Source organism: Carassius gibelio, chromosome A1, assembly GCF_023724105.1.
Source record: "Carassius gibelio isolate Cgi1373 ecotype wild population from Czech Republic chromosome A1, carGib1.2-hapl.c, whole genome shotgun sequence".
Lineage (NCBI taxonomy): Eukaryota > Metazoa > Chordata > Actinopteri > Cypriniformes > Cyprinidae > Carassius > Carassius gibelio.
The window spans coordinates 16,501,065-16,526,806 of record NC_068371.1 but is presented as its reverse complement, the minus strand read 5'-3'; the positions used below and the strand labels follow the sequence as shown (position 1 = coordinate 16,526,806).

Sequence of the window (25,742 nt, the reverse complement as noted above, 5' to 3'; positions counted from 1 at the left end):
AGCGCATGACTTTCTGCAAATGGCAATAGGACCACTGGGAGGAGCCAGAGGAGCTTGATTTTTTTCACAGATTATCTGTCTCATATTCTACTGTCAGGACATAATGACAGGTTTAATAAATATGTAAAAAATATTTTTTTACAAAAGTTCCCTACAGCACCTTTAATTGATTAGATTTTTTCCCTCTTTTTTTTAACTAAATCATAATGAATAAGTTCCACATAAAAAACAAACATTTGGGTTAAAAATGTGTTTATTACATTCTTTCATGAGTGATTTATTTGGAATATTTTATATTTATTATTTTACCCCAATATTAGAATACAATAGTAATCTTTACATGCAAATTACATTTCTTATTTGTTTATATACTGTTTATATATTTTTTATTGTTTAATTTTATGTATTTTATAAATTAATTAATCTTATATTATTAACAAATTTTATTTTATTTTATTTGCTAAAACATACGTACAGTGACTTGAACATACAACTTGAATAAACGAACATGTTTATAATTAAAGTTATTTTTTTTATTTTTTTTATGGAAATAAGGTTACTTCAGTTTGTAAAGTCATGCGGTGAAATTTGCGATTGTCATGATGACACTGACCTTGTTGTGATCTCTGTGGTAGAGTGGGTGTTTGTGGGCACCGTGGTCATGGGCAGTATCCTTGTCATTCTGCTGGTGGGTGTTTGCTGGTGTCAGTGTTGCCCTCATTCATGCTGCTGTTACGTGAGATGCTGCTGCTGCCCAGATACCTGCTGCTGTCCTCGACACCGTGAGTCCTGCAAACACATCCCATCATGCCACCAACATGCACCATCGACATGAATGTAGTCTGACTGTATCTCTCTTAAGTAGTATATGAAGCAGGAAAGGGAATCAAGTCAACACCTCACACACCAGTGCCTATGTTCCCCTCATACTACATACCTGGGATGCCCACCATGGTGCCTATTGCTCCGCCTTCCCTCATTGACCCAAACCTGTCCACTGCACCATCACTGGAAAACAATGGCTCAGGTGAGTGTACTGTAGTGAAACTGAAGTAAACCTGTTTACTGTTGATTACTGAGCTGCTGTCCTGTTGCGACAGTGTTAGATGCTCGAAAACCACAACATGATGTACTGGCACATTATAAAACATTTTACCACCCCAGTATTTCAGAGTAATTTTTAAGAATTTAAAATGAATTCAAACATCTAAAGTGAATGTGAAACATCTACAGACAGACTCATACTGTACATGTTGTTTAGATAGTTTACATTGTGATTTCAAAAATTGTAATCAAGCTTGGGCACAGTGTGTCATATTAAATATATACAGGCCAAATGTTCATCCATTTAATTATTGCTTTCCAGCTCCTTTGGGTAAATCCACGGAGTTCTTAGAGCTCACATTGGACTCCAAACCAAATCTGTTCACTTTCACCTCTGTTCAAGGATTACATTAACATGTGAACTCCTGAAATAATATGATTTAACATCCAATATTAGTCCACATATTCTTTCACGAAGATCAGGCTTCTTCAAAATCCCCAGTGATTTGAATGTCTCAATAATCACTGATGTGTATAAGTAAAAAATACAGTAAATATGACTTAATGACTGTGTATTGTAAGCAGTGTTTTTGTGCAGTGTCCTCACTTCAGTTTGCTTACTGATTCATAGTATTTATTTTCATCTGAGTAAAAGGCTATGTTAAAATTGCCTAAATTACCAAAAAAAATATCCTTGTAACACACATACATGGTGTTATCTCCTGTAGTGTGGAGTGGTTTCCATCTGCAGCCTGTGTCAGATGAGAGTTCTCTGAAAGTGCTGCAGTACGTGGAGAAGCAGCTCGCTCAGTTCAACCCATCACAGACTCTTAGCAGCAGCCGAAACTGTAAGACACAAATGCCATTTCAGATGCTTGACCACTGCATGATCCACTCAACATTCCCACTGCACTTGACCACTGCACACGGCCAACAATACAATCAACTGCAGATGTTTCGCTCAACATTCCTACTGCACTTGACTACTTCACAATCTACTGCACTCAAGCCCTTGCAAGATGTCCCATTCAGAATTCCCACTGCACTTGACCAGTCCACGATCCCACTGCATATGACCCCTGCACAATTCACTGCACTCAACCACTGCATGATTCACTGCATGATCCACTCCTTCTGTCTAAGCTTCTCTATATTTCTGTGTAAGAGCTGCATGCTTGACGACTCCTTTTCATGTTCCTCTGTGATCTCTTAAGCACTTTATACTTCACTTTCTTTATATTCTTTAGGTTTTTCATGTAGTGCTCTAAATTTTTCTACATTAATGATGACAAGACATGAATGAACGAGAGCAGTGCAATTATGGTTAAACATTCTAATACATAGGTCTTTAATCCTGCTCCTGGGGGACTGTCCTGAAGAGTTTATTTAAACCCTAGTTTTTCTAAATAAATTACACCTGAATTATTTAAAGGGGGGGTGAAATGCTCGTTTTCACTCAATATCCTGTTAATCTTGAGAACCTATAGAGTAGTACTGCATCCTTCATAACTCCAAAAAGTCTTTGGTTTTATTATATTTATAAGAGAAAGATAGTCTGTACCGTTTTTTTCCCGGAAAAAGACGAGCGGCTGGAGGCGTGACGTGTGGGCGGAGCTAAAGAATCACGAGCGCCAGTAAGCTTTTCGGTTGAGAGCTGGAAGGTGTGACATTACCCTGAGGACCAAAACAAAACATGGCTAACAGTCAGATTCAGCCGTATATTTATGATCCAGAATCAGATCCAGAGGCTGAAATTGAACAACAGCAGCAGCAGCAACGATTACAGCAGGAGGTCTCTATGTAGTATGTATTGAAACTGTATATTTGCTTAACGGTTTAGGAAAATGACCAAGTTCCACTTTATGTTGTCTTTTTTTTTTTTTTTTTTTTTTTTTAAGGTGTACATGTGGAAAGTGCAGTTTGATGACATCATCGCATGTTGTTTAATTGATGTGCTTACGCGCAGATAGCTAAGTTAACAACACAGAGATATTTGAAGCAGTTTTACTCACCGCCTGCGGTTCCAACACACGATCGTGACCCTTTTTCGTTGGGACTGCATTATCTTTAAGAAATAAACGAAATGCAAATCTGGCGTCAAACTGGGCCTTGTTTGTAAAACAAGCATATTCGAAATGCAGGGAACAAACAAAAACACTTGCACAACTCCGTTGATGCTCTGTAAAAAATAAACTCCATCCACTGGTCCCTTAATGCTGTTTTTTTTTTTGGTAATCTGTGCAGGGTTGTCTTGCCCTGGCAACCAAAAACACACTTCTTTTGTGACATTTCGGTCTCTCGCTCTGATCAGTGAATGTCTCTGCTCTGGTCTACGGGCGCGCGTGCTCTTCTGGGAGAAGTGCCCTTAGGACCCATGTAAGGAAATTCCGCTCCATCTAACGTCACACAGACCCATACAAAAAAAACTTTCCGAAACTTGTGACAAACCTGTTAAAGAGTTGGATTGTTAAAGAGTTGGATTCCCATGCTAAACATGGACAAGACTGGACTTCCAAAAATACTCCTTCAAACGTACAACTTAATTTTTTTAACTTTGTCCATGTTTAGCATGAAATAGCATTTCACCCCCCACCCCCCCCCCCCCCCCTTTTATCGAGGTCTTACTGATCACTTGAAATATCACAGGCCCAAAAGGGAGGGTTGAAGACCTAAGATCTAATGTCAAAAAACTGTGATGGTAAGAATTTGCAAAAAGAGTTTGTCCAAACTCTCCAAATCCCCTTTCACACTGCGATTCCGGAAAATACACCGGTAATGTGTTCCGGCAGTTGTTCCCGGGTCACTAGATTTTGCACTTTCACACTGCCAGTGATTACCCGGAATATGTGCGTGCGTTCAAACACAACCCGTAAAGGTCCCATAAAGACATGTGACATCAAGATTTACATTACATTTAGTCATTTAGCAGACACTTTTATCCAAAGTGACTTACAAATGAGGACAGTGGAAGCAATCAAAAACAACAAAAAGAGCAATGATATATAAGTGCTATAACAAGTCTCAGTTAGCTTAACACTGTATAAGTAGCAAGGGCTTTTAAATAATATAATAAATAAAAAGAAAACATATAGAATAGAAAAAGAATAGAGCAAGCTAGTGTTAGAGGTATATATATATATATATATATATATATATATATATATACACACACACACACACACAAAATTGCATAATAAATGAAAAAATAGAATACAAAAAGATTAGAAAGGTAGTTAGATTTTTTTAAGATTAGATTAGATTAGTGAGTGTTAAAGTTAGAGGGTCAAATAAAGATGGACGAGATGGATTTTAAGACGATTTTATGAAGATGTCTAAGGACTCAACTGCTCGGATTGAGTGGGGGAGGTCATTCTACCAGGAGGGAATATTTAATTTAAAAGTCTGTAAAAGTGTGCTTCTTTGGGATTGAACAATCAAGCGATGTTCACCTGCAGAACGCAAGCTTCTAGAGGGCACATTAAGTCTGATGTTATAAATTTAGGTAAATGGGTGCAGAGCCAGTGGTAGGTTTGTAGGCAAACATCAATACCTTGAATTTTATGCGAGCAGCTATTGGTAGCCAGTGCAAATTGATAAACAGAGGTGTGACGTGTATTCTTTTTGGCTCATTAAAAATTAATCTTGCTGCCGTGTTCTGGATTAATTGTAAAGGTTTGATAGAACTGGCTGGAAGACCTGCCAAGAGGGCATTGCAATAGTCCAGTCTGGACAGAACAAGAGCCTGAACAAGGAGTTGTGCTGCATGTTCCAAAAGAAAGGGCCTGATCTTCTTGATGTTCAATAAAGCAAATCTGCAGGACCAGACAGTTTTAGCAATGTGGTCTGAGAAAGTTAGCTGATCATCAATAATAACTCCAAGGCTTCTGGATGTTTTTGAAGGAGTTATGGTTGGTGTGCCTAACTTGATGGTGAAATAGTGATGATACGATGGGTTTGCTGGAACCATAAGCAGTTCTGTGTGTATATATATAATTTCAGTTCATGCATATTTTATATCAAGATTAAGTTCACAAAGATAGCTCTGCTACAAATCACACTAAAAAAAACCTATTCTTCAATCTTTATTATTAACTATCCAAGTATTTTTATGTGAATTTTGGGATATTGCGTTAAAAACACTAAATATTTTTAACGCAGTATTTTAGATAAAATCTTAAAATGTGCATTAAAAAAAACATATGCAATTTTGGCAATAATTATGAGGTGGGGAAAACCCTGTAAAAAACACTTTTTTATTAGTGACACATTGCACTAGTTTCCCAGGAAGTGACAATTTTGTGTTTTATTTGATAATCTTCATTTAGTTCTGAAGTTAACATTCGTAGCCTGGGAAGGAAGCACAACTCTCATCTGATTCTGTGTGTGTCTCGCATGTCTCATCTCAAGATGTGATGTGTAATGTACAAGTCAAAAACGCTGGGCACGTTAACTTTGTCTTAAGCTGGCAAATGATCTCAGCTTAGGGTGACCATATGCGCCGTTCATACGGGACACGTCCCAGCCAGGATTTTAATATTGGCTAAAATATCCAGGTTTTGGCTATTTGCACTGTGCAGGTTGATCGTTGTGTAACATTCATGAGAGCTATAAAGAGCAGAGCAGATGGCTACTTATGCTTTCGAATCACTTTCACATGTTTGTCCGTTCGTTTGACTTGAAGCATTGTTGTGCACTTTCTTTTTTTTTTTTGGATTTGTGCGCAGCGACGCTTCAAGTCAATCGAACGAACGAACAAACATGTGCGCATATTTGCATCGCTTTGATCTTTCCCGTCTTGATCTCACCTTCTCACACGCAGCCCCACGATTGGTCGATTATGTACAATACCTGCATGTTATTGGTTAAACTGCTCTGGATGTTTTATGCATTATTAAAATCCTGGCTGGGACGTGTCCCGTATGAACCGCGCATATGGTCACCCTATCTCAGCTTCAGCGCGGAAAGTGAGGAACTAACTGATCTCTGATGCATTACAGTTTGCACATATTTTTTTCATTGCGAACATTGATCTTCCTTCATAACACCTGGTAAAAGATAACGTGCGTCCTCACTTCGACACGGCATTAGTTCTGGCTTTTGTTCACACATCGCTTGTTCCGGGACTAAACCCGGCAATGTTACTAGGTCCCCGACCCGGGACCAATCCCGGAATCAATCCCGGGACGTGTTTGCTTTCACACAGAAGGTGACCTGGCAATGTTCCGGCGTTTTCCAGGTCCAATGTGCAGTGTGAAAGGGGCTCAAGTAAGCTTTCAGAGATATCTGTACTGATTTCTCTTTGCAGCCTGCAGTAAGTCTGAGCTGAGTTCCTTACATGATGCAGAAACAAATTTCCATCAAACCTATCGACAAGTCCAGAAAAAGGCTTTGCCTGCCATTCCTGATCTTGATGACCTCCAGACTACAGATTTATCTCCCATTCATGAGCCAGGATGCACTCAACAACCCCAGCATAGAAATCATGTAGCAGATGAAAACCCCAGGTAACAGAAGGCTGAGATGTAGTACAGCACTAGTCTTACTACACAATGGGCAGTTTAATAGTATTGATCTTTCTTTTTCAGGTGGAACCCTCGCTCAGAGCACTTGCAGAGGAAGGCTTTCCTGGAACGTGGACGGACAGGATCTTTGGATGAGCTTGAGGAGTTTACTATGGCATTTATGCAACAAGGACATCACAATGATCTTGGAAACAGGGAGGGTGACTATAGAGCAAACAAACTGGAAAAGGAGCGTAAGAGGGAGAGAAACCGGGAGCTGGAACGGGATCGTTACCCATTTCATTGTTCAAAGCATAACTCTCCGAAGGCCAGTCCAGTGAGATGTCCACCCGGCCCTCCGCTCTTACCTGGAAAAAGACGGGACCCATGTGACAATGGTCAACCCCAAAGGAATACACGAAAGTGGGATAAGAGCAGAAGAGTTTTCAGTGGTAGAGGGAGCATGCAGGACTACAGTGATGCCCTTCTCAACAGCTCATTAGAACGTAAAGCTAAAGCAGTCAAAAGCTGTTCTTCAAAAGTAGGACAGGCTGAAGAGGACTTAGACACACCTTCCAAAAATAGCTCCAAAAAGAGTATTGAAGGTTTCCACAGCAGGTCTCCATGCAACCAGTCACCTCTTGACTGGATGGCAGAGGATAATGAAGCATTACCATCCCACACAGAGAAGGAACAGGAGTGTTCCCGTGGAGCAGAGTCTCGACAACAACCTTTCAGCTACATAGGCTCTGGTCACGGCTCTATGCCAAGTGGGCAAGAGGAGCAGAACCGCCCTCGTAAAGTGGTGAGTGATCTGTAGGACTCTTTTTGACTTTGCTCTTCCATTGAAAGGGGGAAATTAAACCTTCACAGCACTGTCAACCTGAGTTTGTCTTGCATGCAAATGGATGCATTAGTGCAGTTAAAGAAAAGCACCAAGGTTCCACAGACTGAAGCCACTTCAATAAAAGCAAAGCCGTAGAAAGATCTTTATTTAGAGGAAGTGAAGTATGTAGTCCTTAAACCCTCCAACACAACTGGTAACATTATTGGAAATTTGTTTGTAAAAATGTATTTCAGAAAAATACCTCAAGTATGAAAGTTTAGTTAAAACAGTCATAAAAACATCCAGTACATGAAATAACATTAGAACATTAGCCATAAATCCACTTTCACCAGAGAAGCACTCTAAGATTTGCTCTTGTCAGTCATCATCCTTACCATTTATTTCATTCGTATCTCTTGTAGACATTTTGTGATGAACAAAGTGTGCAGTTTGATTCCGACCTAGGTCTTTCAATCACGGTTCAATTTGTACCTCGATTTGACGACAGAAAATAAGCTGTATACAGGTAAAAAAAAATGTCAAATTAAACACATCTCTGCATGCTTCTTAATTCCTCCCCAAAATGTATTTGGAGCACAGCTTAAACTGTATATAAACTCCTAACCCAACTAATGTTACAGTGGTTCAAGAAAGCACTAGTTTGAAGCTATAAAACCTCTATGTTAGAAATGTTATGAGTATGAAGCTAAAGTGCTCCATTTATGTGTATAAATACCAAAGACTATATAACACCCAAGATGTGTCACTCGTATAGTTTTGAATGGGGAAAAATGTAACACTCTATAAACCCTTTTTCTGTTAGTAAACATTGTGACATTTTTCTGTTGGCAGAGCTAAGGTGGTGGCAGAAAAAGCCCCCTGATCACACTAACACTAGCTATGAATAACAGGAGAAATTCAGATTTTATCTGCATACTGTATGTAAGGCCACTTACTGTCCAGGACTGCAATTGTTATTTGAAAAGGTTAACTATAATGAACGAAACCAGATTGGCCGACCCACACACGCTTTTACTCAAAGGATAGACAATCTGACAGGATTTCCTTCGGTTGACTGACTCACATCTAAAGAGTATTGCAAAGACAAACTCACAGAGTCTATCTAGTCATGAAAATGTATATATTTAAATTTCAGCAGGCAACTATTTTTACAGCTACTTTATTATTCCAGCCACAATTGCTCACAATGTATATACCACAGCTGTTGGTTTGTTTGTTTGTTGGGTTTTTTTGTTGATGTTTTTTGGTCTTTTAGTGGCAGCAGCATTCAAATTTCAATATTTAAAAATTCTGACTTTTTCTCGCAATTCCGAGATTATATCTCACAATTCTGATATGAAAAATCAACTAGTCATTATCTCTGATAATGCCTATATCCCACACTTCTGAGCAAATATTTGATATTTGAGCAAAAGTAACAATTATGACACAGTTGTTATCAGATTTCTTTGATTTCAAATAATACATTTAATAAAGTTTAGTGAACAGTTTTGTATAATTTTTTTTCTCCATTAAATGAGATAGGAGTTGCTTTTGCACGCCCGAGAGGCGATTCACAGATGGCCGCCGAGTGACATGACTTGTCTTAAAAGGACTTTGATCAATACAGATGGAAAACTTATTCAGTATAGCTTGGAGAATAGAGTAGCTTTTCAAGTTTTGACTTTATTTCATTTTATTTTTTGTTTGTAGCATACATGTCTGGTCCTAATAATTCCAAAATAATCACTGACAGCGCTTCACCTGCCACTCTCACTGCTACACAAGATTAATCTACTCAAACAAAGCTGGCTTGGCTTGCTCATTCTGCTCACTCTTCTTTCCTTTCTTTGAACAGAGCACTCTTCTGAGCAGAGACTCGCTTGTAGTTTGATGTCTCAGAAACATAATGGGGAAGTCACCACGCTTGCAAAAACTCCACCGCCAACACACACTGATCCAGTGGAGCACTAGCGCTCTGGAAGGCAGGTTTGTGAGGTCTGGACATGAGTGTTGAAATATAACCTACCCCTTTGGCTCATAGTTTTGACATTGAGCTTGGATAAAATATAGAGTATTCATTCATGAGGCTCACTGGACAAGAGACTTTTCCTGACAGTTTAATGGATTTGTATTTGATGAAAACATTTGCCACACAGTGGAATGATGAAGTTTACATGGAGCATTATTGGATGTTATATATAGCATAACTACTAGCATGGTTGCCCTATCAACACCAGCTTTACTTCCCAGACAGCAAGCAGTTTCGGCCTAGATCTGGCCCACATTTGGCCCGCATGGATTTCATGCAGGCCAGATGTGGGCCGGTTCTGGGCCGAAACTGCTTGCTGTATTTTCATCTATATGCATATAATTTTAAAGTGCTTCATATGAATGGATTTTTAAATTTGCTAAATTGTTACATTCTGACAACCTATATGAATAAACATTCATAAAAAAACAAGACACTTGCTAACTGCTGTGCTAGCTAACTGTGCTTTTGCACATGTTTGCACATAATATGAATATTATTGCAGATCTTGTTACACACTCATGCTTTTATTAGTATGTAAGATACAGACAATTTATTTTTCAAAGTAACAAATTATAATATTGTGTGTCTTGGGATGACACTGGTTTCCATATGCAAAGCTGAGCAAAGACTTAAAGATAAAAAAAGAACAAGATTACAGGGAGTCGGTTCCAGTGGTTTGTTATTAATTATCAACCAATCTCATCATATTAGATAAACAAGAAAAGATTTTCATTGAATTACTGTTGGTTGTGAGTTCATTGAAGCACACATCTGGATCATGTAGTTGAAGATTTCTGACAAAAAAAAGTACAATGTGGAGCTGTCTCCATTGAAACACTTCAGTATTAGTACTGAATACCAGCCTCACATATAATCATTTATCTTGTAAAGGCTCAGTCATTGTTATCCGTGGTACCTTAAGTTAGTGTTAATAGTAACAGTGTGACGTATATGTACTGGAGACAAGTGGACACTGCACACGCCAGCGGTGACATCATGGGACGATGTGCTCATCATTCTGGTGTTGGTTCTGTTGGCGATCAGGCTCTCAGACCGACATCGCTGTGTCAGATGTCAGTCTTCACCTGCAGTGCTTTAACTAGTTACAAGTCTTTTTTTATCTTTAAATTGATGTTTATATATGGTAGCTGTATCAAGCAAAGTGCTTTTGTCCAAATGCTTAAGGAAGTTATCGATATAATTAAAATTTTGCCATGAGGACTAAAATTCATGGTAATACAACTGTTTACATTTTTCACATTTACTGCCTTATGGAATATGTACAGTGCCCTCCCTAAGTATTGGAACAGTAAAGACAAAATAGCTTTCTCTGGTGTGCAGTTAAAACATTTGCAAATATGATTAAAAGATGAATATGCTACAAAACTACAGATTGTCACATTTTATTATAAAGTCTTACGACACACGTTTTACCAAATTAAAAGGACAGCACTTTTAGAGTTCATCCCACTATTTGATGTGAGCATAAGTATTGGAACAGCTGAATTCAAGGCATATGTAAATGATTAAAAGCTAATATTTTGTTCCAGATCCCTCACATGCAATCAGAGCAGTGAGTCTGCAACCCATAGACATCACCAGACTCATGGTCTTATGCTTTTCTCCAGCCTTTAATGCAGCCAATTCCAACTGTTAATTGTTTGGGGGAGTTTCTGTCTTTAGTCTGAACTGAAAACTGAACTGGCAGGGTGTTTTGGGTCATTGTCCTGATTTAGGGCTGTGCGATATGGACATAAAAAAAACCTATCACGATTTTTTGATAAATTTTGCGTTTTCGATTTTAATCACGATTTTGACACACAGAGATATGCTTTACAGTTATAAATGCCTTCAGTATAAATTTGAAACATATTTCCAAAAGAAAACCAGTGAGAGCTTTATCAAAAAGTTGTAACATGTCTCTAGAACAGACTTGAGGCAAAACAATGACTAAGTAAAGATGTCAAACAAAATCTAGACATATGGAAAAAAATGATAATAAAAAAAATTAAATAAAACCCGTGTTCAGCTCACTGTATGATGCGCATGCTTAGATCATTGACTGTTTAAGGCTCAGATACACGTTGCATTACAACGTGTCTCCTCTCGCTCAACCTGTGTCCTGTGCACTCACAACTCTCTCTGTGCTCATGCGCAAGATATTAAATCTTTTCGCACATTTCTATTTATAACCTTTTCTGTTCTCATCTTTTTACTGCGTGCAGTGTGAACGTTCTGATCCGTTAACATGGGCTCGAAAAAAAGGCTAGGCATCACAGACAGAGTGTGTGAACCTGGAGTTAGGCATATGCCCAATCTGCTCTGTTCTCGCGCTCCACTTAGGTGCGCTGCATCTTGATTGGTTCAGATAACATACTGTGGGAGGTCGGGGCTGCGGAAAGTTGTGCTATAAATCGATTTAGAAATCGTGCATACTTTCTAATGTGCTTTCTAATGAATTTGGTGGCATTCTCTTGAATATTGGTAGCCAAGATGATTTTGTACCCTTCCAAATTCATTCTACTACAGCCTTTACTCATACATTAAGTCATCATTAAAATTAAGAGGTCCTGTTCAAGATACATGCATGCCCATGCCATGACACCACCTCCAACAAGCTTTATAGATGTGGTTGTATGCTTAGGATCATTTGCAGTTGCTTGCTTTTTTCTCCACACTTTTGCTTTCCAATCACTTAGATAAAGGTTAATCTTTGTCTCATCAGTCCATCAACTCAGTTCCAAAACTCTACTGGCTCACATTTGTGAAGAATCTTGCCTTTCTATTTGTGGTGCCACAGCATCTCGCTGTGTAGCTTCTGTAATTTTGTGTCAAAATCTCCTGTGGACAGTAGATTGACAGAGCATCACCCAATCTTTCTGGAGGTTGTTGGTGATTTTACAGACTTGTATTTTAGGGTTAATTTTTACAGCTTTTATGAAATGTCTGTCATCAACTACTGTTGTTTTTCTCAGCCGATCAGGTCGTCGTTGGTTGCTGATGTCGCCGGGAGTTTCCAAACTCTTGATTTCTCCATGCCCTTTGTTTTTATTTTATATTTTTCTTTCAGAGTCGGCTTCCTCTTCTTCATCATGGTTTGTGTGTGTCATCGTCAAATGCAAGACTTAGAATGCAGAAGCTATGGATTTAAGTGATAAGACAGATTCCCTGCTTTTAATATCTGAATAATTCATGCAAAAGGACAAAGCTGAACACTTAGAAAGACCCGTGAGGCAACTGTTCCAATACTTATGCTCACATCAGATAGGGAGAAGAAACCCTAAAAGTGCTGATCTTCTTAGCTGGTAAAATATCTTTGTGTTTATTCAACCAATAATAAATTGTGACATTCTGGAGTTTTGTCGTATATTCATCTTTTAATCATATTTACAGATTTCTTGACTCAACAGCAAACAGAGCAATTTTGTCTTTACTGTTCCAATACTTATGAAGGGCACTGTATATTAGCTGTATGCAGATTCATCCATGTTAACTACATCAAATTAATTTCAATAAAAAATCTTGACATTCAAATGCTAGCAGACTCATGTTATACAAGTGTTTTGTTATTTTTCTGTAGCATCACTTTGTTATATTGCTACAGCATTGTGTTTGTCTTGTGTTTGTGTCGGTGTAAATCAGTGTTTGTAAGTGTGTCATGAAACTCTTTGTTCATTGTTTAGACAATAGTGACGCACTGCAGCACATCAGTGTTGAGATGGAAACCTTGCGCATACACACACACACGCACACACAAACATGTTGGTATATTTGGTTTACGGGGACTCTCCATAGGTATAATGTTTTTTTATAATGTACAAACTGTATTTACTGTATCACCCTAGACCAAATCTAAACCTACCCCTCACAGAAAAAAAACAATATATAAATCATTTCAACACGACAATGTCCCAGAGTGGCCTCAGAGATTTTGTCTGCCTTAACTAAATTCTTGGGGACAGTTTTATCCCCTCACAAATAGCTCACGCTGCCAAAATAAACTAACGCAGTCAAATAAACGGCTGTGGTGTTTGAGGTCTTCAGTATTCCCTGTTTCTGGCTGTGAGACTATGTTGGTGGTTCCTGTGGTCATGTGATGGTTTTCTGCAGGAATGTGAGGAATGTGGCTGAATGACTCACTCATGCCTCAGTGGAGCTTCATGTCACGCTCAGCTTATATCTCATATTAAAGTGTCTTCTCATCAGTCCAAGACATCTGAACTCTAATCAATTGTTACCCAAAGGTTGCGAGTTTAAGTCTCAGTTCTGGCAGGAATTGTCGATGGGGGGAGTAAATAACTAGCGCTATCTTCCATCCTCAGTACCAGACTGAGACCCTTGAGCAATATGGATGCCCACTGCTCAGAGTGTGTTTATGATGTGTTTGTGTGTGTGTGCACACTTGGATGGTTTAAATTCAGAGCACAAATGTTAAGTATGGGTCATCATACTTGGCCACGTTTACTTTAATTATCACACCTGTTCTGATGGTCCATGAGATAACTGATACCTAATCTTTTTTTTGCTCCTCATATTTAAAGTTTGTGTGAAAGCCTTTTGATTGTCACATTTAAAAAAGCAGAAAACACACTGCACATTCACAACACTGCTGAGCAGTAGTGTAAATTAGAAATCAGTTTTTGTACTTGTCAGTAGCGTAGCCAGAAATGAGACTCTGGGTGTGCATATAAAAATCTGGGTGTGCCACATTTATTGTCAGATTACTGTGCAAAATTATGGGATAGTATTTTTGTCGCACTGCTTCCGTCCAACCATACTCCCAGTGGTAATTTGCAGGTCGTGTCAAAATGTAGTTAATTGTTAAATGTAATAATTTTCTGTAATAATTTTGAACTTCTGGTACGATACTTGGACATTTCCAATCTGGCAACACTGTCTGTTGATGTTGGGCCCGGGGAGGGAGAAACATCCTCATCAGGTGTAACGTTAAGGCCTTGTGTCCGGCTGTTCATCAAGCCAAGGTTTTTTGCTAAAAAAAAAAAATTAAGAAAGGAGCTCTGCTACATATTGCTAGCTAGCAATGTGCAATCAAAAATTATCTGTTTATATCAGACTACTGGGTTCACAGTCAGCTGCTGTTTGCAGATTGTTGGCAGTCCAAATGTCGGCAGATATATTTTAACAAAAATAATTTAAAATGTAAATTACATTTTAACATTTTTAGCATTATTGCACCATATATTGGATTCTTATTTCTGTGCCCCTGGCCCTGAGAGTATGATTTAGAATGTTCAGTGACGTCACAGAACTGCCAGATTCAAACAGCTTTCGCACGTTGACTGGCACTGAGCCAGAGACGGACGTGCTCAGCGCTTGTCATATATCACAATTAATATGCAGTGTTTTCAACCACATAATGTTTATTTTAGGTTTCATACATTTAAATATACATAATCACTAGTAAAACAATACATTGGTAGTTTGTAAAATACAGACTGATGTCTGTGGAAGCAGCAAAAACTATCTATCAAATGTAATTTGCAGACGTGTTTTATTCATATATCAGACACACATAGCAGAACAATAAAGTTTACTCTATTCTTCGTCCAGTTCAACAGCCACTTACTTTCCTGTATTTCGGGAGAACCCTGGGGAAATCAAGTGCTTTACGTTAAATCCGGCTGACAGGACTCTGAACTGCAGCGCTCATCTCGTTATAGATCAAGATTATTTATAAAGGTTTTTAAACGAAGAATCGGAATATCAGATAGTTGACATGGTAATCAAGTTTGTGTATATATTTTAATAAAAAATGAAAAATGAAATAAAACGAATACCGATACATCTGTTAGTGGCTACGGTGTGTCACGTGACAATCATGACGCGTCGCCATGGAAACAAGGGGTCAGTTAAAATATTTGTAATTTACGCGTGAAAGGATTAATAAAAATAATAAAAAAAAAAAAATATATATATATATTTTTTTTTTATTGATCCTTTCACGCGTAAATTACAAATATTTTAACTGACCCCTTGTTTCCAGGGGAAACAGGGGAATTTTGAGGTGTTCAGATTTATTTTGATTATAGAAAATAAATTTGATTGCTCTCCTCACAAATCAAATGTTTACTGTTAAGTACTGTTAAAATGTATACTAGATAAGCTAGACTTTAACTTAAGTTGTATTTGTAATTGGTGACTTGTTAGTCATGTTTCCTGTAAGGTACCTGTACATTTACTCAAGTATGGATTTCAGACACAGATGCTGGAGCTGCACAGATGTAAGGATCCATTTCAATAATCTGAGGAGCCAGAGATCAGTGATTATCCTCAATGAGACACTGACACCATCTGTTGGAGAAATGAGAAACTTCATCAACAACTGAAAATGGCTTCCCTGATCTGAGGCCTGTGGTAGATGAAGAAAAATAAAATTGCCCTAAACTATCAACAATCAAACAACCAGAACTATAATATTGTTTATGATGTTGATATTAACTTATTTGAAAGTATTCAGGTAAACATGTTGTTGGGTAATACTTTAGAATACTGTTCTGTCATTAATAACTACACAGGAAGAAATAACTAATACACTAATAAGATTCTAGTAACTACTTTGAACTAACAAGAAACTCGTAGCTCCATGTAGCTGTTTTTTCTCTAGAATCTTTATCTTACTATCACTCTCTGTTGTTTAAAGTGATAAAATATAACTTAATTCCCACAATATTTCTGATATTATCGATCAATCTTATCAGATTGATTTTGATCGTTCACTTTTATTTTAAATCCTTGAGTGCAGTGCACCTGCATTGCGTTAGCACTCATTACTGTAGCTTGTCATTAGCGTTTTAATTCGTACCTATCGCTGTTTTCTTTTCTCCTCTCCTCTCTCTCGCTACTCTCTCTCGCTCCAATTTTTCACAAGTTCATCAAACAACTGTGGTAAGGCTATTTCATCAAGCATGGTGAGTAATGGCTTCTCCTGCTATTGTTATTTGCACCTCTTGCCACATGTACAGTTTATCTGTCTCTGTCGCTGATGAGGGATTCACATGTGATAAATGCAGGGAAATAGTTAGGCTGACAGAGAAGATTTCAGAATTAGAAACATGCATCCAAACTTTAATTGAGCAATGTTAGTATGATAAGAATGTTAGGGCTCTAGATACGGCTTTGGATGGGTCTAGCTCAGGGATTCCTGTACATTGTTCGGTTCCGGCAGCAGAGCCCCTGCAGCAAGGCAACTGGGTGACAGTGAGGTGGCATAGTCGTGGGTCAAAACAACGCTCTTCTGTTCCGATCAAAACATTAAAAAGGTTCTCCCCACTCAGTGATGCACCTACTGAGAAACCTCATGAAAGTGCTCTAGTTATTGGCGATTCTATTGTACGGAACGTGAATATAGAGACACCAGCCACCACAATCAAATGTTTACCAGGACCCAGAGCGCCTGACATCTTGTCAAATGTAAAAGTGCTGGCTAATGCTAAACATAAATACAGTAATATTGTTATTAATGCCAGCGCTAATGATGTTCCACTTCGTCAGTCAGAGATCACTAAAAATAACATTAAAGAGGTCTGTGAACTTGCAATCACGATGTCAGATACTGTAATATGCTCTGGTCCCCTCCCTGCTTACCGTGGTAAAGAGATGCATAGCAGATTGTCATCACTCAATGGCTGGATGTCTAAGTGGTCCCTGCAGAATAACAGGTTTCATAGAAAATTGGATGAGCTTTTGGGGCAGACCTGACCTGTTGAAAAGAGATGGTCTTCATCCCTCCTGGGGTGGCGCTGCTCTTCTCTCTAGAAATATGGCACATGGTCTTGACACTTGACTAACTAGATACTTGACTAACTGGGGCCCAGGTCAGAAAGCAGGCAGACTGCCTAAACCAACCGTCTGCTAGCTGGCTCACCTCAAAGAGGTCAGTTAATTCTCAGCACATAGAGACTCTTTCACCTAGATATCACACTATAGAGACTGTATCTGTTTCCCGAACTAGAAAATACAAAAAATGTCCAAACCAATTTAAGAGTAACAATTTAATTGAGGTTCAACAAATACAAAACAGTTGCAATACAGATAAACAAATGATAAAGCTTGGCTTATTGAATCCCTGTGTTTGCACTTTGTGGTGAAGTCTGTGTGTTTCACGTCTGCACTGATTAGTTTGTGGGCGTATCCGTTAATTGTCATCAGCAACAGCTGTCACTCATTACTCATTCCCTATATATTGGCTTGTCTCACGTCTTGTGTTTGTGAGATCATTGTTTTATGTCGTTTACCCTGTTTGTTGGCTTCAGTGTTGTCTGCGTTGGATGTTTGTGTTTTTCCCGGAACCTCATCCACTCATCCATCCACTTCCACTCAGCCACAAACACTTACCTTCGGCTCTATTCCCCGCAGTTCCTATGCCATCCTCTCCTGCTGCCTTCTCACCACCATCATTCGGATTCCTCACCACCTCACCACCATCTTGGATTGTCGTCTTCCCAGCATCATTGTCTCTTCTTGTTTGTTTATTTATTTTTATTAAACCTGTTAACTCGCTATTGTTTCCAGTCCTTCCTTCACCCCACCGTCACAGAATGATCTCACCCATATGGAAGCAGCGAGCACCAACACCCTCACAGACTTCATGCACCACAGTGTGAAACGAATGGATCAGCACCTCAAACACATCAGCATCTCGAACACCAGACGCGCTGTCCAAGCGCTGGTGGCACAGGTGTCCGAGCTCACCCAGCAGATCCATCAGCTCACATCTCCCACTGCGCCCATCCCACCGCCTGCGCCGCCTGTCCCCTGGGAGACCCCCCAGGATAACTTCCAGCCAGAGCCGCGACTTCCGGCGCCTGAAAGCTATTCCAGTGAGCCAGCATTTTGCAGAACTTTCTTGAATAAATGTTCTATGCATTATGCTTTGCAGCCCCGCACCTTCGTCACCGAGGAATCCAAGGTGGCGTTTACCCTCACGTTACTGTCGGGCAAGGCCACCCTATGGGGGACGGCGGTGTGGGAAAATCAACATCCGTGTTCTGCCTCGTTCCACGTCCCTCTCGGAGGAGATGAGGAGGATATTCGATCGTGCCACGGCCAGCAGGGAGGCCACTCACCAACTCTCAGAACTTATCGGTAACGGATTATTCCATCAAATTCCATACCCTGGCGGCCGCGTGCCAGTGGAATGAGGCCGCGCAGTGGGATCGATTCCTGCATGGGTTATCCGACCGTGTTCAAAAGGAGATCTACCTGCTCGAGCTGCCCCTCACACTTAACGGATTAATAGACTTGGCTCTACGAGTTGATGCACGGATTAACCGCCTGGGTCGCCAGCCTAGTCCAACACACCATACCATCTCTCCTGTCAGGGGGCGCTGGAGTCGAGAGAACGCGGTCGGTCCCGTCGACGACCATGAGCCCATGCAGGTGGGTAGAGCTCGGCTGTCCCGGAGGGAGAGGGAACGGCAGAGGTCCCAAGGACTATGTCTATACTGTGGAGGCTCAGCACACAACATCTACTCATGCCCGGTAATAGAGCCAGCCCGGTATTAAATTTGAGGCTACTATCGGGTGGGATCTCCGCTGGGAAGTCCTCAATTACATCATCGACCCTCCTTCCAGTGAAACTGCGGTGGGAGAATCAATCTCACGAATGTCACGCCCTTCTGGACTCCGGAGCTGAAGGTAATTTCATTGATTCTTCCCTTGCACATCACTTGAACATTCCTGTCCTACCTGTGTCTCTCCCCATCCATGTCACCGCACTCAACGGCCAGGAACTGCCTCATGTCACACACCATACAGAACCCATCACACTGCTCACGTCTGGAAATCATTGCGAAACCATATCCTTTTTTCTCATGGACTCCCCTGTTGCTCCCATTGTGTTAGGTCAACCCTGGTTGACCAAACATAATCCACGAGTAAAATGGGGTTCCAACACAGTCACATTGTGGAGTGAAAGTTGTCATGAGTCTTGTCTGGTTTCTGCTTGTCCTGTTGTCCCTGTTTCTGTCTTTCAGAAGGAGAACATGGTTTTGCCAAACTTGCCCGTGGAGTATCTGGACCTGAAGGAAGTGTTCAGTAAGTCCGGTGCTGCTTCTCTTCCTCCGCATCGTCCCTAAGACTGTGCCATAGATTTAGTGTCAGGTAAGTCTCCACCTAAGGGCAAGTTATACTCTCTGTCTATTCCTGAGAGGGAGGCCATGGAAAAATACATTTCTGATTCTTTAGCATCTGGGTTCATCCGTCCTTCCTCTTCTCCAGTGGGGGCGGGATTCTTTTTTGTGGGTAAGAAGGATGGTTCTCTGCGACCTTGCATTGATTACCGAGAGCTGAACAACATCACGATAAAAAACACCTATCCTTTACCACTCATATCTTCAGCTTTCGAGAGGTTGCAGGGAGCATCTGTATTCACAAAATTGGATTTACGTAATGCTTATCATTTGGTCCGCATCAGGAAGGGGGATGAATGGAAAACCGCCTTTAATACCCCTAGAGGGCACTTTGAATACTTGGTAATGCCGTTCGGGCTCTCCAACTCGCCCGGGGTTTTCCAAACACTCGTTAATGACGTGTTGAGAGATATGGTAGATCAGTTTATATATGTTTACCTGGATGACATACTGATTTTTTCTTCATCTCTCCAGAAACACGTTCAACACGTCAGACGAGTACTCCAGAGGTTACTTGAGAATGGGCTTTTTGTCAAGGAGGAGAAATGCGTATTCCATGCACAGTCTGTTCCCTTCCTAGGATATATCGTCTCGTCCGAGGGAACACGTATGGACCCTGACAAGTTTAAGGCTTTTGATAGATTGGCCATCTCCAGATTCCCGTAAGGCCCTACAGCGGTTTCTGGGGTTCGCCAATTTCTATCAGTGTTTCATTCGCAATTTAAGCCAACTAGCCCCACCTCTGACAGCCTTGACCTCTCCCAGTACTCCGTTCAGGTGGTGTCGCTAACCTCAAGAGCCACTTCGTTTTGGCTCCCATCCTTGTGGCCCCTGATCCCACACGGCAGTTCGTGGTGGAGGTCGACACGTCAGAGGTGGGGGTAGGAGCAGTGTTGTCCCAACGTGCTGCTTCAGACAATAAGCTACATCCTTGCGCGTTTTTCTCTCATCAATTATCTCCTGCTCAACGTAATTATGCACAATAGAGAGTTGTTGGCCGTCAAATTAGCGTTAGAGGAGTGGCGTCACTGGCTGGAAGGTTCAGGGGTTCCTTTTATTGTTTGGACCGATCATAAGAATTTAAAGTACATTAGAACTGCCAAAAGACTCAATTCCAGGCAGGCTCGGTGGGCTTTTTTTTTCGGTCGTTTTGAGTTTATTTATCGTACCGCCCAGGTTCCAAAAATATCAAACCCAATTCTTTATCACATCTTTTTGATCCCTCCGTCCGCCCGGTGACTCCCGAGTGTATTTTACCTGAGAAGTTAGTGGTCTCAGCACTCGTATGGGAGGTCGAGTCGAAGGTCAAGACGGCCTTACAAGGGGTAACGCATCCGTCCGGTTGTCCACCAAACCGCTTATTTGTGCCGGAGGAGTTAAGGTCCGAGGTTGTCCAGTGGGGTCATTGTTCTAATGTAGCTTGTCACCCAAGGATAAGTAGAACTAATGGGTTGGTTAGACAACGATTCTGGTGGCCACGTATGGCTCGTGACGTCCATGATTTTGTTTTGGCTTGCTCAGTTTGCACCAGTGGTAAGTCATCTAACTGACCTCCTGATGGGCTTCTTCAACCGCTGTCTGTCCCTTCGAGACCCTGATCCCAGATCACACTAGATTTTGCTACTGCCCTCCCGCTCTCTAATGGCATGATGGTCATTTTGACCGTAGTGGACCGGTTCTCGAAGGCGGCACATTTCATTCCCTTGCCCAAATTACCTACAATTAAGGAGACATCGGTCACTGTCCTAGATCACGTCTTTCAGCTTCATGGCCTCCCGGTAGATGTGGTTTCTGACAGGGGATCTCAATTCATATCCAAATTTTGGAAAGAGTTTTGTAAATTGCTAGGAGCGTCAGTTAGCTTGTCATCGGGTTATCATCCCCAAAGTAACGGACAGTCTGAGCGAGCCAACCAAGATTTAGAGAGGACGTTGCCATGTTTGGTCTCCAAGAATCCTTCTTCCTGGAGTCAACAACTCTCTAAGGTGGAGTACGCCCACAATTCATTGCCAGTGTCAGCTACGGGCATTTCTCTTTTTCAGTGCAGTTTAGGTTACCAGCCACCAGTTTTTCTCAGTTTGGAATCTGAAGTCGCGGTCCCCTCCGCTCATGCATTTGTCCAGAGGTGCCACCACACCTGGACCAGAGCCCGCGAGACTCTGCTCCGGGTGAGGGAGCGCACTAAGGTCAAGGCCGATCGCCACCGGTCAAAGCCTCCCGTTTACGTCGTGGGTCAAAAGGTGTGGCTTTCTACCAGTAACATTCCTCTGCGTTACGTCTCTAATAAATTAGCTCCCAAATTTATTGGCTCGTTTACTATCACCAAGATCATTAGTCCGGTGACAGTCCGCCTCAAACTACCTCCAGCGTATAGGAGGATACACCCCGCTTTCATGTGTCCAAAATTAAACCCGTGTTTTATGTATGTATTAATCCGCCTCCTCCGGTTCCCCCGCCGCGTCTTGTAGATGGGGAACCGACTTATTCAGTTAATCGTATTCTGGAATCGAGACGGAGGGGACAAGGATTCCAGTACCTGGTGGACTGGGAAGGTTACGGTCTGGAGGAGAGGAGTTGGGTACCTGCTAGGGACATATTGGATCACTACCTTATTGATGAATACAATCAGCAGGTAGGCCCTTCTGGGAACTCCAAGAGGAGCTCTTAGAGGGGGGGTACTGTCACGGTTGGTAAACCGTGATCTCGGGGTGTTTGCACTTTGTGGTGAAGTCTGTGTGTTTCGCATCTGCACTGATTAGTTTGTGGGCGTCTCCGTTAATTGTCATCAGCAACAGCTATCACTCATTACTCATTCCCTATATATGGGCTTGTCTCACATCCTGTGTTTGTGAGATTGTTGTTTTATGTCGTTTACCCTGTTTGTTGGCTTCAGTGTTGTCTGTGTTGGATGTTCGTGTTTTCCCGGAACCTCATCCACTCTACGCACTTCCACTCAGCCACAAACACTTACCTTCGGCTCTATTCCCCGCAGTTCCTGTGCCATCCTCTCCTGCTGCCTTCTCACCGCCATCATTCGGATTCCTCACCACCTCACCACCATCTTGGATTGTCGTCTTCCCAGCATTATTGTCTCTTCTTGTTTGTTTGTTTATTTATTTTCATTAAACCTGTTAACTCGCTATTGTTTCCAGTCCTTCCTTCACCCCACCGTCACAATCCCTTTCTACGAAAGCACTTTTTGTAAATAATATGATCACTGATCATATTATAGATGTGCTCTGTTTGACAGAAACCTGGCTAAAACCTAATGATTACATTATTTTAAATGAGCCCACCCCCCAAGATTACTGTTATAAACATGAGCCGCCTCCAAAAGGCAAAGGGGGAAGTGTTGCTTCAATTTATAACAATGTTTTCAGGATTTCTCAGAGGATAGGCTTCAAGTATAACTCGTTTGAAGTAATGGTGCTTCATATAACATTATCCAGAGAAACAAATGTTAATGATAAATCCCATGTGATGTTTGTACTGGCTACTGTATACAGACCACCAGGGCACCATACAGACTTTATTAAAGAGTTTGCTGATTTTACATCCAAGCTAGTTCTGGCTGAAGATACAATTTTAATAGTTGGTGATTTCCATATACATATTGATAATGAAAATGATGCATTGGGATCAGCATTTATAGACATTCTGAACTCTATTGGGGTTAGACAACATATCTCAGGACCTACTCATTGTCGAAATCATACTCTAGAATTAATACTTTCAAATGGAAATGATGTAGATGGTGTTGAAATTATGCAGCCAAGTGATGATATCTCAGATCATTATTTAGTGTTGTACAAACTTCATATAGCCAAAATTGTAAATTCTACTTCTTGTTACAAGTATGGTAGAACCATCACTTCTACCACAAAAGACTGCTTTGTAAGTAATCTTCCTGATCCGAATTCCGTAGTATATGCAAAAACTTGAAGAACAACTTGATGATGTAACAAAAACAATGGACTCTCCCTTTTCTAGCATTTTAAATAGTGCAGTATGGAGTACCTCAAGGCTTAGTATTAGGGCCGCTACTCTTAACGCTTTACATGTTACCCTTGGGAGATATCATCAGGAAACATGGTGTTAGCTCTCACTGTTATGCTGATGATACTCAGCTCTATATTTCCTCGCGTCCTGGTGAAACACACCAATTTGAAAAACTAATGGAATGCATAGTCGATACAAAACACTGGATGACGAGGAATTTCTTACTTCTAAATTCTGAAAAAACATAGGTGTTAAATATAGGACCTAAAAACTCTGCATGTAATAACCTAGAACACTGTCTAATACTTGATGGCTGCTCTGTCAATTCTTCGTCATCAGTTAGGAACCTAGGTGTGCTATTTGATAGCAATCTTTCCTTAGAAAGCCACATTTCTAGCATTTGTAAAACTGCATTTTTCCATCTCAAAAATATATTAAATTACGGCCTATGCTCTCAATGTCAAATGCAGAAATGTTAATCCATGCATTTATGGCCTCAATGTTAGATTATTGTAATTCTTTATTGGGTGGTTGTTCTGCATTCTTAGTAAACAAACTACAGCTAGTCCAAATGCAGCAGCAAGAGTTCTTACTAGAACCAGGAAGTATGACCATATTAGCCTGTCAGATCCTTTTCCTATTTAGCACCTAAACTTTGGAATAACCTACCTAACATTGTTCGGGAGGCCGACACATTCTTGCAGTTGAAATCTAGATTAAAGACCCATTTCTTTAACCTTGCTTACACATAACACACTAATATGCTTCTAATATCCAAATCCGTTAAAGGATTTTTAGGCTGCATTAACTAGGTAAACCAGAACTGGGAACACTTCCCATTACACAAAATGTACTTGCTACATCATTAGAAGAATGGCATCTACACTAATATTGGTCTGTTTCTCTCTTATTCCGAGGTCAACATGGCCACCAGATCCAGTCTGTATCCAGATCAGAGTGTCACTGCAGTCACCCGGATCCAGTATGTATCCAGACCAGATGGTAGATCAAGCACCTAAAAAAGGACCTCTACAGCCTGAAAGGCAGCTGAGACGAGGACAACTAGAGCCCCAGATACAGATCCCCTGTAAAGACCTTGTCTTAGACTACCACCGGGACAAGACCACAAAAAAACAGATGATTCTTCTGGAATTGAACTGCTGGATTCCTCTGGTCAGAGGAGAACTGGCCCCCCAACTGAGCCTGGTTTCTCCCAAGGTTTTTTTTCTGCATTCTGTCAACGATGGAGTTTTGGTTCCTAGCCACTGTCGCCTCTGGCTTGCACATTTTTTCTTGCACCATTGTGATCAGTACATGAGTGTGGCAGTTAATAAAATGTAATTTGAAGATTTTATGAATACCTCCTGAAAATTTTATAGAAGAACCCTGACATACAGAATAACATTTCTATTAATTATGTGATATGTAGAGCACCGTCCGTTTTCTTCAATGCCCGCGAGTATTATGAGTCGGAGCACATTCACTCTTTTTCTACACATGAAATATAAAATAAATTTTTTGTGTGTTTTGTATGCAGCTAATGGTATTTTTATAGCAATAAAGGATGTTTATGACAAATATGATCCGTTATTAAACATATAAAGTGTGCATGTGTCAGCTTATTGTAGAATTAAAATTAACTATAAATTAAAATCAGGAGTTATAACAAGCATCAGTGATGGTTTGAAGTGGGCAAAAACATTAATAATTACGTTTTCAAGTGTAGCTTGATGTTAATTGTACAGGTATATCTCAGTAAATTACAATGTCATGGAAAAGTTCATTTATTTCAGTAATTCAACTCAAATTGTGAAACTTGTGTATTCAATAAGCTCAATGCACACAGAGTTCTGAAATCTCAACAAATTAGAATACTTAATAAGACCAAAAAAAAATGTACTCAATACTTGGTAGGGGGTCATTTTGCTTTAATTACTGCAGCTAATCTGCATTTTTTGGCCTCTTGTTTGTCATTTTCCTCTTGACAGTACCCACAGATTCTCTATGGGGTTCAGGTGAGTTTGCTGCCCATGCAGTCCAACACCATGTTCATCTAACCAAGTTTTGGTGCTTTTGGCAGTGTGAGCAGGTGCCAAATTCTGCTGGAAAATGAAATCAGCATCTTCAAAAAGCTGGTCAGCAGAAGGAAGCATGAAGTGCTCCAAAATTTATTGGTAAATTGGTGC

The 25,742-nt window shown here is 40.5% G+C and overlaps 1 protein-coding gene across 4 annotated transcripts in view; it reads left to right on the top strand.

Annotated features, from left to right (window-relative positions):
- Nucleotides 1-25,134, top strand: part of LOC128014926 (immunoglobulin-like domain-containing receptor 2) — a 49,921-nt gene extending 24,787 nt beyond the window's left edge. For 2 of the 4 annotated variants that reach the window (XM_052598665.1, XM_052598645.1), the window contains 6 exons: nucleotides 636-782; nucleotides 866-1,027; nucleotides 1,773-1,892; nucleotides 6,350-6,548; nucleotides 6,630-7,350; nucleotides 24,474-25,134. In XM_052598665.1, the coding sequence (XP_052454625.1) occupies nucleotides 636-782; nucleotides 866-1,027; nucleotides 1,773-1,892; nucleotides 6,350-6,548; nucleotides 6,630-7,350; nucleotides 24,474-24,575 (1,451 nt within the window). In that variant the 3' untranslated portion in view covers nucleotides 24,576-25,134. Of the gene's footprint in view, nucleotides 1-635; nucleotides 783-865; nucleotides 1,028-1,772; nucleotides 1,893-6,349; nucleotides 6,549-6,629; nucleotides 7,351-7,793; nucleotides 12,941-24,473 lie in introns of those variants that run through there. The other 2 variants (XM_052598675.1, XM_052598655.1) reach the window with 2 other exon arrangements.
- The last annotated feature ends 608 nt before the right edge of the window (nucleotides 25,135-25,742 follow it).